The sequence below is a fragment of the Tuber melanosporum genome (assembly GCF_000151645.1).
Source record: "Tuber melanosporum whole genome shotgun sequence assembly, scaffold_7, strain Mel28".
Classification (NCBI taxonomy): domain Eukaryota; kingdom Fungi; phylum Ascomycota; class Pezizomycetes; order Pezizales; family Tuberaceae; genus Tuber; species Tuber melanosporum.
In genome coordinates this window covers 1-15,551 of record NW_003299117.1, presented here as the reverse complement: position 1 = coordinate 15,551, position 15,551 = coordinate 1, and the positions used below count along the sequence as shown (strand labels likewise).

The 15,551-nt window shown below is 46.6% G+C and overlaps 3 protein-coding genes; 2 read left to right on the top strand and 1 right to left on the bottom strand.

The window, feature by feature from the left end:
- Positions 1-4,481: 4,481 nt before the first annotated feature.
- On the top strand, positions 4,482-5,805 carry GSTUM_00010324001 (uncharacterized protein; the record flags this gene model as incomplete). XM_002841214.2 has 1 exon in its annotated part: positions 4,482-5,805. One exon carries the CDS (start codon positions 4,482-4,484, stop codon positions 5,667-5,669), a length of 1,188 nt encoding a protein of 395 aa, XP_002841260.1. The 3' UTR covers positions 5,670-5,805.
- A 4,425-nt stretch (positions 5,806-10,230) lies between these two features.
- On the top strand, positions 10,231-11,089 carry GSTUM_00010323001 (uncharacterized protein). XM_002841213.2 has 1 exon: positions 10,231-11,089. Exon 1 carries the CDS (start codon positions 10,403-10,405, stop codon positions 10,973-10,975), a length of 573 nt encoding a protein of 190 aa, XP_002841259.1. The 5' UTR covers positions 10,231-10,402; the 3' UTR covers positions 10,976-11,089.
- Positions 11,090-12,131: 1,042 nt separating this feature from the next.
- GSTUM_00010322001 (uncharacterized protein) lies at positions 12,132-15,166 on the bottom strand (the record flags this gene model as incomplete). XM_002841212.2 has 4 exons in its annotated part: positions 12,132-12,593; positions 12,651-13,006; positions 13,056-13,998; positions 14,054-15,166. The coding sequence occupies 4 exons, from the start codon at positions 15,164-15,166 to the stop codon at positions 12,546-12,548; spliced, it is 2,460 nt and encodes an 819-aa protein (XP_002841258.1). The 3' UTR covers positions 12,132-12,545.
- Between the last annotated feature and the right edge of the window lie 385 nt (positions 15,167-15,551).

The following is a 15,551-nucleotide window of genomic DNA, read 5'->3' as shown; positions in this document are numbered from 1 at the left end:
TCAGTAAAGACAATACTGGGTATCACAAAGGAGATGAGAATCGTGCTATAGGTGGGGCATATAGTAAGTAAAGGATACTCCTACCTACTAATTCACCAGATCTAAATCCGATCAAAACTGTCTAGCACCTATTAAAAAGCTGTCTCTGAAAGCGATTTAGAACACTCTAATAGTGACCACATACTGAAAATGAGCTTCGGGTAGCAATATAGGAGGAATGGGAGGCAATTAATTAAATTACTCTTAATAGACTAATTGATAGTCTGCCTGAGTGGGTGGTAGCCGTGATTTCAGCAAATGGTGAGCATACTAAATAGTAGATAATTTCATTCTAGATACTCTATAATGTATTACTACATAATAGTATATTTGTTATTGCCAAGCTGGGTATTGGTAGCAATCAGGGTATGAGAACTTTGCGAATGCGGGTGTATTCATCACTACCATCTGTCGAACCGGATCCTGTTCACAGGATATGTGAGAGGAGACCTTCGGCTAGGTCTGAGAAGGGGAACAGAGTAAATCCGTCAATTACTTAGAATGTTACCAGGCTTCAATAATAGAACATTTTTGAAATAGGCTGTAAGTAGCGATATGTTTTCATACAAAGATATGATATTAAATGTTAGAGGATTTCTACAAAGAGCCAACACATTCTCATCTACCCTACAATAATTAGAAGAGTCTAGAACTCCAAGGGACACTATCAAAGAAGCTAATGAACTTCATAAAGTATTACAACTAGGTACAGCGATACGTCATAATTGCAGGAATTATCCCCAATACTAAATAGCAGCTAAAATCCTGTTACCTAAAACAACCAGGAGTTGCCAACCAAGGGATTATCTACCAATCTGGTAGAATGGCTTTCTCCAGATTAATAGAAAGTCATCTAGAGGATATCTGTCGGTTGGATCAGAAGTTATAGAGTTTGAAGTCGGTGATCTAAGAGGGGTATATTTATAACTACTCCCACAGATACAAAAAACTATGAATGAAACTGATCATTTCATCAATAGGAGAGACTATTAGGGCTAACTCAAGTTTAACTTAAGAACTAGATTATGAGTCTAAGAACTCTGAAGATCGGATAATTACTATTGGAAACAATACAGTTTTCCATTTAACACAATAGTAATTACCAAAGAGAGTGTGATGGTTTTCAGCGTCTCCCGGCGTTCACATCTTTGAAGAATACCCAATATTGCAAGTAACAGTTAGAGAGGTGTTAGGAATATCAGGATCCGATACCTAGGAGTTACCATAAGTAGGATAATCCCACTCAAGATTAGAATCTCTGGTCTCCAACACCCCCCTCTGGCCCCCTGATGGGGCCCACATGTCATCGTACATATCAATCTCAGTTTCGTCCTGTGACTATAATACTACAGAATTGAAGGTGTTATAATAACCCCATATACGTTACTACTATCCATCTGACTGGATCCTGTTTGCAGGGTATATGGGAGGAAACCTTCAGCTTAGTCTGAGAAGTGGAACAGAGTAAGTCCGTCATCTACTCAGAAAGTTACAAGGCTTCAACGATGTGATACTTTTGGTATGGGCCATAGTTAACGGGACCTTTTCACACAAAGAGATGGTATTGAATAGTAAAGGATCTCAGCAAGAGACCAATACATTTACATCAATCCTACAACATCTGAAAGAGTCTAGAACTCCAAGGAACACTACCATAGAGGCCATTGAACTTCACGGAGTGTTGCAACTAGGTTTCAGAACACATTGTAGTTACGAGAATAACTTCCAAGATGTCAACAGTTATCGAAACCCTGTTATCTAGAGCAACCAAGGGTTGCTGACTGAGGGAATATTTTTCAATCCAGTGTAATAGCTTTCTGCAAATTAGTAGGACGTTCTCTGAAAAACATCTATTGGTTGTGTAAGGAGTTATGGAGGTTTAAAGTCAGACAACCTGAAAAATGGTTGTGATTATAACTACTTTCACAGATGCAACCCACAGATGAAACTGATCATTTCATCAACGACGGAGACAATTGAAGCCAACTCAGTTCAACTTAAGAACTAGGCCACAAGTCTAAAGACTTTAAGGATTGGATAACTACTATTGGGAACAGTATGGTTCCAAGTTAGTTATATTGTAATTGCCAAAAAGGGTGTGGTAATCTTCAAGGTCTCCAGGTGTTCTCACCTTTCAAGAATACCCAACATTGCAACTTATAATCAGAAAGATACATTGTTGTCTGATAAATAGATGTAGTCTGCGAACACTCAGATATGGAATATAAATATCAAAGTGCCTCCCAAGCTTTAGACATTATCAAGCAATAGAGAAGAGATCTTAACAATATAATATTGTTTTACAATTCTATCATACGTTATCAAATTTACTTCTCTCTTAGTAGTCATAAATGAAACGAGTGAACTCGAGCCTTTCTAGACAATCTCCGTCTACAGAAACAAATCTTGATTGGCCTAGACAATTCTGAAGTCTATCAGATTGTCTCCACCTAACAAGAGATACATAATTTATATGAGAGATAGATGAAGTCCGCAAACACTTAGATGTAGAATATAAATATTAAAGTGCCTTCCAAGCTTTTAGACATTATCAAGTAACAGAGAAGCCTGAGAGACCTTAACAATATAATATTGTTCTTATGATTCTATACTACTTTACCTTCTTTACCTTGCTCTTAGTAGTCATAAATGAAACAAGCACTTCTTGAGCCTTCCTAAACAATCTCTATCTACAGAAACAAATCTCAATTGGCTTAGACAACTCTGAGTCTATACAGGTTGTCTCTGCCTAACACTGGTTTTGTCATTCTAGCATCATACAGATATCAATACCAGCATCATGTTATGTCTGCCAAGCTTTAGTCCAGGTTCTTCTCCAATGGACTATGCCAATCTTTTCTGTTATTCTGGCCAGCTTGGTACTTCCCAGCCATATCACAGTTCTTTCCGTCCTCGATTTTTACTTCCATACCCGAGTACTATGCTAAATTTTAGAGTTCGTCGAGAAGCCCCTCGAGCTGTTTTTTATCACCAGGGAAGAACACAAATGCTATCATAGCCGTTCAATAAAAATATATATATATATAATTGCGGGATTCACTCACCAATTCACTCACCAATTGGAGTAAATTTATCGAGTCCTAGTTGTGGATCCTCGGCTTCCAGCGCTCTTGGCCACTGGCCAGGTGATCGAAGGTGCAATATATGATACCGTACTAGTAAACCTTGACTTGGCCCGCCCTTTACTAAAATCACCTCCCAAAAGTACTGTCCCACTCTCTAAAACCCCACCGGAAAGTGCCCAAACATGGGTAATTAACTAGCTCATTTCTATGTAATAAAAGATTGTAAAGACAAGCAGAAATTTTATAGAAATTTGTTTTCACAAGAATCATCTTATCATTTAATAGAAATAGCAAATTTTCCATATTTGCAGGAGCTGTACCTGTATTTATCTTATCTATGCACAATACTTTGACATGGGAGTATACAGGTAGTTACTTGTACTAGGTACGATACAACCACAAGTACAGTACTGGTGCCTTTCTAATGTCCGAAAGCCGTTAGTGCATCTCTTATTTAATTTTATACCCCTCACGTGCCCTCTTTCGCTAACCTGATGCGCCCCGCCTAGAGCTTCTCGAGCCCATTCACGGGCACAGTGCGCCCAATCAACCCCTCGGAGGTCAGTTACAAGTACCGCCCTACACGTTTGCGGGGGGTGGGGGGAACAATTGTCAAATGGATGGGATTTAGCGTTTGTGATGCTGATTGTGCTCGCATAAATACCGGTAGTCCTAGCTATTAAATTATCTGAGTTCGCTGTTGCGCTGGATGTGATCTTGAGTACGGTACCGGTAATTTAATTCCATTGTTGTCTACCGGTATCAATACAGTCAGCTGCAAGCTCTAGCGCCCCGGTACTTTATTGCATGATTATATATATCCATTAGCCAAACCCTAGGGGGTTTGGCTAATGGATATATATAATCATAACAAACCCAGCTGATTATGCCTTTTTTTTTCTATTCTTTTCGCAGTTTCCTACAGGTACCGTATTACTCTTCATTCTGTTTAAGGCTACAAGCATTCCCAGCTCTACAACATCCAAGCATGTCCAGTACCGCCCTGATCATTTTAATACAGTAATATTCCTAGATCAGAAAGCTACCGGCCTTCAGGAGAAATGGGAGGAACCTATGAGGTGTTACACGCATAAACTCCCCTGCGTTACGAAGCTGCCCTGATCGGCCTCAATTGTACAAAACGATCTCGAAATCCCCCGGTTCTTTCCAGGCTCACCTCACCGCATTGGTTTTTCACCACACTCTTTTGGTCTCCCCCCCCCCACGATTCTTAGTGACTGTCTAGCTTTTTAGACGATATCTACTCGAGTATGTCTTTCTCCTCCTTTCCATGCTCTCCGGGCATCTCTCGGGCCATCATTGCTCTCAGCTTACTGAAAAATAAAACTTAGCAGGATGAAGTTCCCGCCCCTTCTCCTTGGCTCCCTCCTGGCCATCCCAAATCTTGTCTCAGCATGGCTTCCAGAAGGCAAAATCCGTGGAGTTAACCTTGGCGGCCTCTTCGTGGTCGAGCCATGGATGATGCAAGACGAATGGAATGCCATGGGCTGTGGGGGCCAACCCAGCGAATTTGACTGCGTACTCAAGCTCGGTCAATCAGCAGCCAACACCGCCTTCCAAGCCCATTGGAACCGCTGGATCACCCAAGCCGACATCACCGAGATCAAGAGTCTGAACCTCAACACCATCCGTATCCCGCTGGGATACTGGATCTACGAGGACCTGGTTTACGCGGACAGCGAGCACTTTCCCCAGGGCGCCTTCCAGTACCTCGAGGAAGTCTGCAAGTGGGCAAAGGATTCTGGGCTCTACATCATCATCGACCTGCACGGCGCGCCGGGCGCTCAGCAGAAGTACCAGCCCTTTACCGGCCAGAATTCCCCCAACGCCGGCTTCTACGTCGACTGGCAATACGAGCGAGCATACAGGTGGCTCGAATGGATGACCAACATCATCCACACGAACGAAAACTTTGCCAACGCCGGCACAATCCAGCTGGTCAACGAGCCCCTCCAGGACGGGAACACCCAGGGAAGCATGATCCAACAGTACTACCCAACCGCCTTCTCGCGCATCCGCGCCGTCGAGAGCAGGCTCGGCGTCCCGGCGGCAAGGAAGTTGCACATCCAAATGATGAACGAGAAGTGGGGATCCGGCAACCCCAACGCCAACATTCCCGACCTCACCAATGCCTTCTATGATGACCACCACTACGTCAAGTGGACCCCTGGTGTCACCGTATCGCGGGACGGATATATGCGCCACTCGTGTACCGATTCCCGCAGCGGGAATTGGCCCGTCATCACCGGGGAGTGGAGTGTGAGCGTTGCCGACAACGCGGAATGGAATTCGGAGTTCGCCCTTGACAGGCCGGATGCGGTCGAGTGGTACAGGAAGTGGTGGGCTGCGCAATTCCTCAGCTACGAGAAGATCGACGGCTGGGTTTACTGGACCTGGAAGATCGACTGGATTGGCGGAAGGAACGATTGGAGGTGGGGATATAAGCAGGGCGTTGAAGCCGGTGTCATCCCTAGAAATCCTCTCGATGCGTATAGTTGGAATGCTTGCGCTGGATTTGCTTAGATTCTCATCCGAGATGGGACAGCAGCAGGAGGACACTAGAGGTGTCGCCACTGCGAAAAATTTCCCCTTTTTTAAACCTTTCCTTGTATATAGGTTCTATCATACCACACTTGTGAGAAACAAATAAAATTAATGTTGAACACCACGAGTAACTTTAACTCCCTACTCCCGACTTCCAGAAGGCAGGCCATCAACAATTGACTTTCCGCTTCGAGTTCCTCAGTAGCACTGGTACAGCACAAGCATAGGCTGTTTGATCAAAGGGCTTCATACACGCACCCATACCTACAGAATAATTGCGGTTTTCGCCCCCGTGCTCCCTCGGTGATGGGAACCCGCAGCGTTACTCTTAAACCCACCAGCAACTTTGGACAACCCGGAACCTCCGAATAAGCCAGCATGCCCTCACGTTCGTCTCTTTCACAAGTCGGCAATTTTCCCGACTGACGCTGGCTTTTGCTGCCCGCACCGCCCTGGGCCGCAGGAAGATTTTTCTTGAAGATCGCAGGATCAAGTGGGGTTGAGCGGATGCCACTATAGGTTCTTGCCTGGAATACCCAGGTAGAATCTCGGGGCGTATCATAATAATTATTATTTATTTATTTATTCTCCATTCCCATCCATTACCAAAACACCTTACCACACTCGAATGCTCCGAACGAGCTGAGGGGTATGAGATGTATTACCCGGAGACGTGACGGCAGAAGCAAGAACTGGAGGGAAAGCGATTTCTTTCTCCTGACTAAAGATTCCTCCCTTTGCCTTTTTTCCCTCCGCTGCCCTGCTGATCCTGGACCTCACTCCTATGATTAGGGGTATAGTCTAGAGTCGAATTCTATTACCACCTCGCAGCCGGTCCAATTTTCACCATAGCTTTATCGAGGAAGGCCAAGGGCCCCTCATTCTCCCGGTTCCCATGAGGCAGGATTTCCCAATCCTCCTGCCCCGCATGATGGTTCACCCAAGAATATCCCGTGCCGTGGGGAATTGAGCTCCTGAACTCCTGCTAACTGCGCAGGGGACCAACTGGTTCCTGAGAACTCGGCCACTAAGCCGGCAAGGTATTTCACATTAGTATGATATCACTTGTGAGAACGAATACTTATCCTACTGGCAGGTATAATACGCACAGTCTTCAACACGTATCGTATCAATGCCGGTTTCAAAATGTGATGCTATGTTCGGCATGCCACAAATTACCGTGGTATGTACACCATACATGAATAGGCAATGCCCATGGTTTACGATAAAAATCCCCGCTCAGGGCTTTGCGTCCGAACTTTCAAGTTGGGCGTCAAGTTATCATACGTGCCAACACCTCATAGAAGCCGAGCCACAAGCTAAAAAAACGAGTGATTCACCATGACAATCTCGTTCACGCCACCCACCTTCAACTGTTCCATGATAGCCAGGGGCCAACTCCTTCTGGAAGCCTCACACGAGCAGAGTATTTTCGCATTTTCCCCTCCTCGATCCCCAAACACAATAGGCACCTAAATATATGATAATATCCATCCATCCCGGCCTTCCCCCCCCCGTACATACCGTGGCCGAAGGAGTGAACCCGATAGGCTCGTGATATCACCATACCCGAAGAATTCGTACAAATCCCTATCGAGTGATAGCCCAGAACAGTAACTAGTAATCGGGGGGGGGCAGAACCCAATCTGATGAAATTAAGGGGGGGGGGGAGAAGAACTAGCAAGCCCACAAGTACGTACTAAATAAGATCCAATAGTTACCTTTTACTCGAAACTGAAATTCGGAAAGAAAAAGACAAGAAAGGCGATTCAAAGAACAGAGGAAGCTTCTCATCGACGTTTCAAAGACCCTTCCTCTTCGAGAATGCTCTACCAGCGGGAGCTATCGCCGCGAGTGGCATTCCCGATCCGCGAAAGAAAAAAGTCCGGGCCCTGTAATCGAGTGGAAATCCCTATTTCGCTCGGCTCCCTTTCTGACAAAGGGTTTCCATAACGTCCATACGGAGAAGGGACCGGAATGATTGAACCTCGAGTTATGATATTTAGGATGTGGGAGTTGCCTCTCCCAGTAAGACCGGTTTTATCTTTCCATCTTATTTGTCCGAGCGGAGGGCTAGGAGCCAGTTTCTTTTTTTCCCGGAGTGACCTCTACCAGTTTATCCAAAGGAGAGAATTCTGGACGTCCTACCGTGAGGTCCAATCATTCCGGTGCGCTAGGAACCCATATCAGACATATGGCCAAAAAAGAAAAGAAAATTCAACTATCATACCCATCCTATTATTATATTTTTAGATTTCAGAGTCAAACTCTTCTCTCCCTTCCTCACAGCCACCGTCTGTACTCGTACTTGTACCGTCACACCTCAGCACTTTGTTGGACTTCTCCAAACCAGCCATTCTACCTCTCGTCGCATATACCTTCCAACCATCGCGGAATACACAAGACTTTTAAGGTACTGTACACACGTCCTTCTTCAGTTGCATTATTATGCCTCCTTTTCAAGGACTTGTCTATGATAGAAGAAATATACCAGTCCCAGGGGATACAAGAGAAAAAAAGGGATGTCAAGATTACCCCCTACCGACACAAGTCCGGTCCCCTCGTGGGGGGGAATCGCACTACCGGTACTACTCGAGTATATTTTTTATTTTCGGGGGTTGTCTCCTAAGCATACCCACTTCCCCCGCCCGTTGCTTCCTCCATCCTCCCCCACAAGCTCAAATGATTCTCCACACACGCGTACCCTCGTGATCTCGCGCGACCTCATCAGCTGAGCCAATCCCGTCAGATACCCACCCTCATACAAGTTAAAAGTACCGAATTAACTGTACGAGTACTGTACTATCGGTATACCAGGCTAGACAGCCGTCGATCTTATCCTATCATATAATAAGCATCATAGAGAGAGAAAAATGTCTTGGACCAGGTGAAAAGGAAGACGTGGGGGAGGAAGGAGAGGAGGAGGGGTAAGGAAGGTGGCTAAGGGTAAGACAGGGCACGACAGGGATAAAACATGAGAATAAAAAGTTTAAATGAGTTTTTAACGCCGAAGGCAGCCGCAACCAGTTCGTCCGGGGATGAGGGGTTGTTCCGGTGAGTTGGTGACTATGACTCAACTTATGGGGTGGGAGAACAACTTGGAAAGGGGGAGTAATGTGTCGGCACTTGTGGAAAGCACTCCCTTGCCTTTCCGCTGGAATATATCCAGGATGTCATAGTAGAATTATAGAATATGTATGATACCGGTATTCATAGGGGAGAAGAGAGTAATTTAACCACAATCAATAAATCAACACCCTCCCCCCCCCAAAAAAAAAAAAAAAAAAACTCATCCCCAAAAAACATTTAAGCCCCTCCCGCCCCCACGCTTTCCCACCTTCCCCGGATCCGCCACGGAAAGCGCTGAACTGCGCCATGCGCAACGCACAACATCTCACCCCCCTTTTTGCCCCTTCCAGCTACGAGTACTGTACAGTACTTGTATCATACCAACACACAAGTCTCCAACGACTAAAACCAGCAGGTGACGAGCAAGGATCGGTATGATAGAAGTAACAGCTACTTCTGTTGTTACCCTACTTTGACGACTTTTTATTTATTTTTTTATAACTTTTCCTCCCAATTTGAAGAAGAGTGATCGCCAGGGCATCTACGACTCCCCCCCCCGAATCGGGGAAGAATGCAAAGTAAGACGCCCAAGCCACACACACACATACTTCAGCTCTATGATACCCACCCATACCGATACGCTGACCCCGCTCGCCATCATATCGCCCAGCCAACTCTGTACTCGTACTATTATACCTTACCATACCCTCAGCACTTTTGTTGTATGATACCGATGCACTACGAGCAACCCTTCTTTCCATCGAAATCGAAAACCGCATGTATGACACAGAATGAATGAGAAAGAGAAGAAAAGTGCTTCTTGGATAAGTTGCCGATAAGGAATGCGATCCTCTCTTTTTTCTTCCCTGGCGGTATGATACCGGTATGTTATCGAAGATGCAGGTACGATGACACGAAGAAGAGGAAGAGGTGGAAGGAGGTGTCTTGCGGGGTAAGCTAGTTGAAGGAAGACAAAAAATGCTTAGGAAGTGTGTAGAGTACAGTACGAGTACAGAACCCCAGGTAGCCTGAAAAACCGAGCAAACTAATCTGAAAAAGGAAATACTCTAAAGTTATTACGATTATGCTACACTTGTACAGTACACGACACGATACTGTACAGTACTGTAACTCCACCCCAAGCAGAAATGGTTCGCTCTCTCGGGCTTGCGATTCCCTGGATTCGGATCTTGGTACGAGTACAGTACCATACCATACTCCAGAGCATGACACTTGTGCCGCCATGGTTGTGAATTGAGTTGGTTTCAGTCACGGGTAAACCTTGTGCGTCTGAGTCAAGGTCGCTTAATAAGGCCGGACGAGAAAGAACGCGCGGGCGCAACCCCACCTCCGCCACCATATCCCCCTACCCTTGCTACGCTTTCTAGTTAAATTAGCATAGTGAATGGTTCCCCTATGATACAGCTCTGGTCTTCCGCAAAACTACATTATTATCACAAGTTTGAATTTTCCATTACGCATTGCGCCGATTTTACAATACGTATATAATATTATATATATACCCACCCCCCACCTCCCACTCTTGCTCTTGCTCTTTAAACCCCAACAGGGCTATGACATAACAAGAAAGAAGAAAAATCCATCCACCCTCCACAAAAACAACCCACAAAACAACCGTCGTAATGGAAACACCAGTAGACACGGGCACAGGCCTGGACGAGAACGAGAACAACCTCACGTGCCCAAGCCCGGCACCGGGCTGGTACGAACTCCTAATCTTCAAACGTCTCCCACAACACCACCACTCCCAACAACCGCACCCCCCGCCACCACCACCACACTCCTACCGCTCCATCAACAACAACACCCCGCGCTGGACACACCTCCAAGTGACCACGCTCCCAATAAGTAACCATGCCTATAGCCGCGACTTCAAGAACCTGGATACGCCAAAGGGCTTGCTCGCGCTAAAGTCGTTACCGGCCGAAGCGTTGGCCCAGCTGGAGAGGGTGCTGCGAGAGAAGAATTATCTGCTCAGGCGGGCGGGATGGGCGTGGGTTGTGGATTGGGTGGACGTGGAGAAGGAGGTTGGGAGTAATGGTGGCTACGGCTTTGCCGGTGGGGGCGGGGAGTTTTGTCTGAGGGTGAGGAGGGTGAGGGTTCATGATATGGGGGACGAGTGGGAGGAGGATGCGGGCAGGTGGGCCGATGTCAGGGGAATTGAGGAGAGGGGGAGTGCTATGCTCTGTAATTGATTGATTGATCGTTCCGGAAGGGGGGATGGCGTTCTGATTCGGGAGTTTTTTTTTTTCCTGTTAATATTTCACTCTTCCAAATTGAGGTGTTGATGAAATATGGGCTGTCCCTTTAACCCATTTCCGATACATCATACTTATGATACCTTCGAGTGATAGACTATGACCATCCGCCAGACATAAAATGGCACTGGGTACACTAAATGGGTTATCGCCGCATCCAATTCCTATATATCGGACAGATACCGGTATTGCGCACCCCCGAAAAGGAAACGGGAAAGGAAAGGAAAACAAAGCAGAGCAGAGCTGGGAATAAATGCCAACGAACGTTACGCACGAAGAACAAGAGCAGGGGGGAAAGAAAAAAAAACACAAAAAAGCATGCGAAGAATCAAAAAAAAAAAAAAAAAAACACTACCGGTAAAGAAATCCCTTCCCTCATATTCCCCCCTTTCCCTCCCCCTCTCGCCCCTTTTGTTTTTTCGAAAATCTCTAGACTGCCTTGCGCAGATAAAGCGGATTCCCGATCTAGCAATAGCCTAACCCCTCTTCCCCCCTTTGGTCTACGGCAATGGGGCTAGCGAAACCTATTCCCCTACCCAGCAAGGCATACCAATGGAGCAGGGCTAGCAATAGTCCAGGATATGCCAAGAACAAGTGGTAACAGAAAGGAGGAAGAAAAGCACCTATCATACGAAGAGAAGAGATATCTTTAGGGGAAATTTGTGAGCCGAATGATGTAAACAGCCAGAAAGAAATTAAGACAGGAAGGAAAGAAAAAGAAAAAGAAAAAAAAGAAATCAAACCAAATCAGGACTAGAACTTTGCACAAGTATACAGAAAGAGAACTATGAAAGGAGAGGATATACGACGGAAAAGAGCAAAATAGTACTAGGAAATGTAGTTGAGACAGTTGAAAAACGAAGACGGGACCGACACCGCACCGCCAATAATGCGCCTCCACCTGACATGATAGGATATATAAAACTCTGAAAAATCTCTCCTTCGCCCGCTAACTCACGTGCACGCCACTGCCATTCCATACTTCAACCTCATCTAACACGATCGATGAACAACATCGCTATCTCACACCTTGAGGCATCATTAAAAGGATATTCTACCCGGTCGACGGATCGAAACTCCAAAGAAAACCCAGAGAAAAGGAAAGAAAAAGAAAAATTACCAACGCGCAAATAACAGAAAATGCCCAAAACACTATGCCACGCGAAAAGCAAACCACATACGAAGGGATGACACTGGAATGGATGAATGAAAAGGATGCAAATGTAACCGATACAAAGTTAAAGGAAGTATGTAAAATAAAATAAAGGAGACCCAGTTCCAGTCCATTGGGAGTGGTAGCAGAGATAGGCAAAGCTTTCCGGAAGGACGTGCCACTCATCGTCTCCCTTCTCAACAACCCCATCTCGCCTAACTTTTGACAGGTAAAAATAACGTATGGCAAATAACCTCGTTCAGCTTCTAGGAAAAGATGTATAGTCGCTGTATAAAAATGTAGCTCCTAAGAAAAAGTAAAAAGCTTTTGAAACGCCTCGTTGCACACAGGTCATTAGAAGAAATGCGTATAAACTTTGGACTCCTCATGAACATCCATCTCCTATATAGCCAGTTAGCACGTTCTCCACCCACGAAATAACCATCAAGCAATGCACACCATTTTGAATGTATTCAACTCCTCCTTGATCTGTTGAGCCAGCATAGGAGTCAACCTATTACATGTGGCAATCTCTCCACGTCTATCGTACTCCCCGCTTGGCCAGGTATCGTGAAACGTAATCCGTGGGCTAAAGCTGACGTTATACCGCGACATTGAAGCAGGCGAGGTGGGGGCACTGTTGGAAGAACCGGCTGGGAATCGAGGTGAAGACATGAAGTAATCATCACCTTCGATCTTGAGCGAATCCGACCTTTGCTTACTAGATGATGGCCGCTGGTTCTCAGCGTTCGAGGAACCAAAAGCCGCACCATTGAGATCGACCGGCTTGGCTACGGGAGAAGAAGAGCCGGACCCTTTACCACTAATTAGCAATTAAACTCCACATTTGGCGAATTGGCCTACGTTTTAAGATTCCCCTCCGTATAGTAGCTAGAATATCGGCCCGATCCCTATCGGTCCCAACTACACTCTTGCGGGCTGTATCATCACCAGCAATACTAGCGCCCCAGACATTTGGATCCAGCGTCCGGTGTTGCCCACTCTCAATTGAATTTCTATCCAGCTTAGGAAACCCGGTCCCACCGCCCACCTGTTCGTGCGGATCGGCGTTCACATTAACCCTCTCACGCTCCGCTTCAACAGTGACCATCGACACCTGACCAGTGCTGGGCTGGGAGGTGACAGGCCCACTGGCAGCGGGGACGCCAACGACTGATCTGGGCCTAAATAGCCCAACAAGCGAACGAGTAGATTTCTTCATTCCCTTGCCCATTTTCCTAATCATAATCGAAGCTGACGATGCTGTCGATGACACTGAGATATTGTCGGTCGACCCGGTGAAAAAGTTCCCCTGACCGTTGTAAATGCCTTCGCCCAACCCAGCTTCCTCCTGGCGTTTCGCAATTCTTGCCTGCTCCGCCTCTTGTTCTTCGCGGAACTTCTCTTGCCGCGTTCTCGCTTTATCGGCTAATTCTTCACCCCTCAAACTGTTGACAGCCGAGACTTTACGAAGTTCTGCTGCGCTACCGAACGAAAAGGCACGTCTGAGCCGGTTCTTCATTCCTTTACGCGGCTCAGAGAAGACAGTAGGGTGTTCAGCCCTGAGATTTCCTGAAGATTGCGGAGCCGCATTGGGGTTGGCTGGGTTGTCGGGTAGTTGCGAAGCAGAAGGTGAATCTGAGCTCATAGTCATTGGTTTGGACAGAGGTGATGGTGCTGTGGTTCGCTTGTTTAGATCGGTAGAGGAACCACGTGGAGGAACGTGGGCAAGATTGATCTCGTGTGGGGAGTTAGGCGAGCTCTGGCCAGGGCTGGAGGTTGTCGAATGAGTAGAGTTACGTTTACTCTGTAATGCCCCATCAGAATTAGGTTAAGAGACATAAAGGGGGGAGGGTTATTACAGAGCTTGGACGTGAGGAATTGCCCGAGGCAGAACTATCTGTACTACCGGTTCTCCTATTACCCGGTCGGGGAGTATTTTGGGTGGTAGAATTACGGCCTGAAGCCCCAGGTTGTGACCTGTTAGAACCGCTAGCAGAGCCACTGGCGGCAGATCCTGGCCGAGAAAGCTGTGCGTTTGTTGTCTGAGACAAGGATGACATTTCATTCCTTACAAAGTTTTGGAAACTTTCGGGACTAAATGCATCAGGGCCAACAGATCTCCGCCTATCATGCATCTGTTGTAAATTCGAAATAGCAGACGGACTTCGATAAGTATGAATATCGTCTACGGATTGACTCCTCAATTGTCCAGTGTAATCCCCAATAAAAGGTGCCTTTCCCACTCCGCCCACATTTCCAGTTGTCGGCGGTAGCGAAGGATTGCTGTTCGCCTTACCAGGCTGCGTATATATAGCAGCTACTGCAGCCATCCCAGACCCGCTTGGCTGAGCAGACCCACCCCCGATTTGCCCTGTATGGGAACTCGCTCGCCCATTATTGACACGACGGTAGCGGTCGGGACTGGGCCGGTTAGTTGGGGACGATATCGGTGGAAGTGGCAGATTGGTCGATATTGTAGAAACAGGTCTCGGGTTAGGTCGACCATCAGAGTGTTCCTCCTTCGAACGGACTATGGATTGAGCCTGTTGGTTTCGAAGTGACGGGTCTGAAGAAGCTGAAGAAGAGGACGATACAGAATCTGACGCGGGGTAACGATTTCGTGAATCCAAGTGTCCGGCAGCGGCAGCAGATGATGTTCTCTCACTGATCTTAGGGCCGGTCAAGGCTGACTTTGTATTTGACAGCCCGGGTGTGCTTGTGAAAGCATAGGGGGCCACAGGCGCAGACGAGTAGCCAGAGCGATAACTGCTACCAGAAATGTTGCTACCAGTATTTGTGTTCGGATAACCTCCCATATTTCGTGGAGTCAAGTGATGATGCTGGGCAGGGAGAGCGGACTGGCTTGGAGTTCCTGCTTGCAAAGTAGTCGTGGAAGATTGAGGACGTGACTGCATCAAAGTGACCGGTGGGGAAGACTGTTGAGCTGGAAATGACTGGACGAGAGCTGCCATGTTGGAGCGGGCCCCGTCTCTGATACTGGGGGCTGAATTCGACGTCGTTTTGGTGACGGCGATGTTTCCCCAATTTAACTAGATGTTGGAATATTGGACTTTGTTTTACCGTGACCGACGCCTCTAGACACAGTGAAAGAAAGTAGCGAAGTAAGCTAAAGTACTTAAGAACGCCAAAAGTTAGTGAATGGGCGTCTTAGGCGAGAAAGCCACCCCTTCTTTCGCTGTCACGCTGGGACGGATTGCGGCAAGGCGAGTCTTTTTTGTTTTTTTGCTTCTTTTCTCCTCTTTTCCGCTAAATCTCGAACCACGGTGAGCTCTCTAAAAAGAATAGACTAACCCCTTTTCAAATGTCTGGCCATCTTTGAGCCATACCAGAAGACGA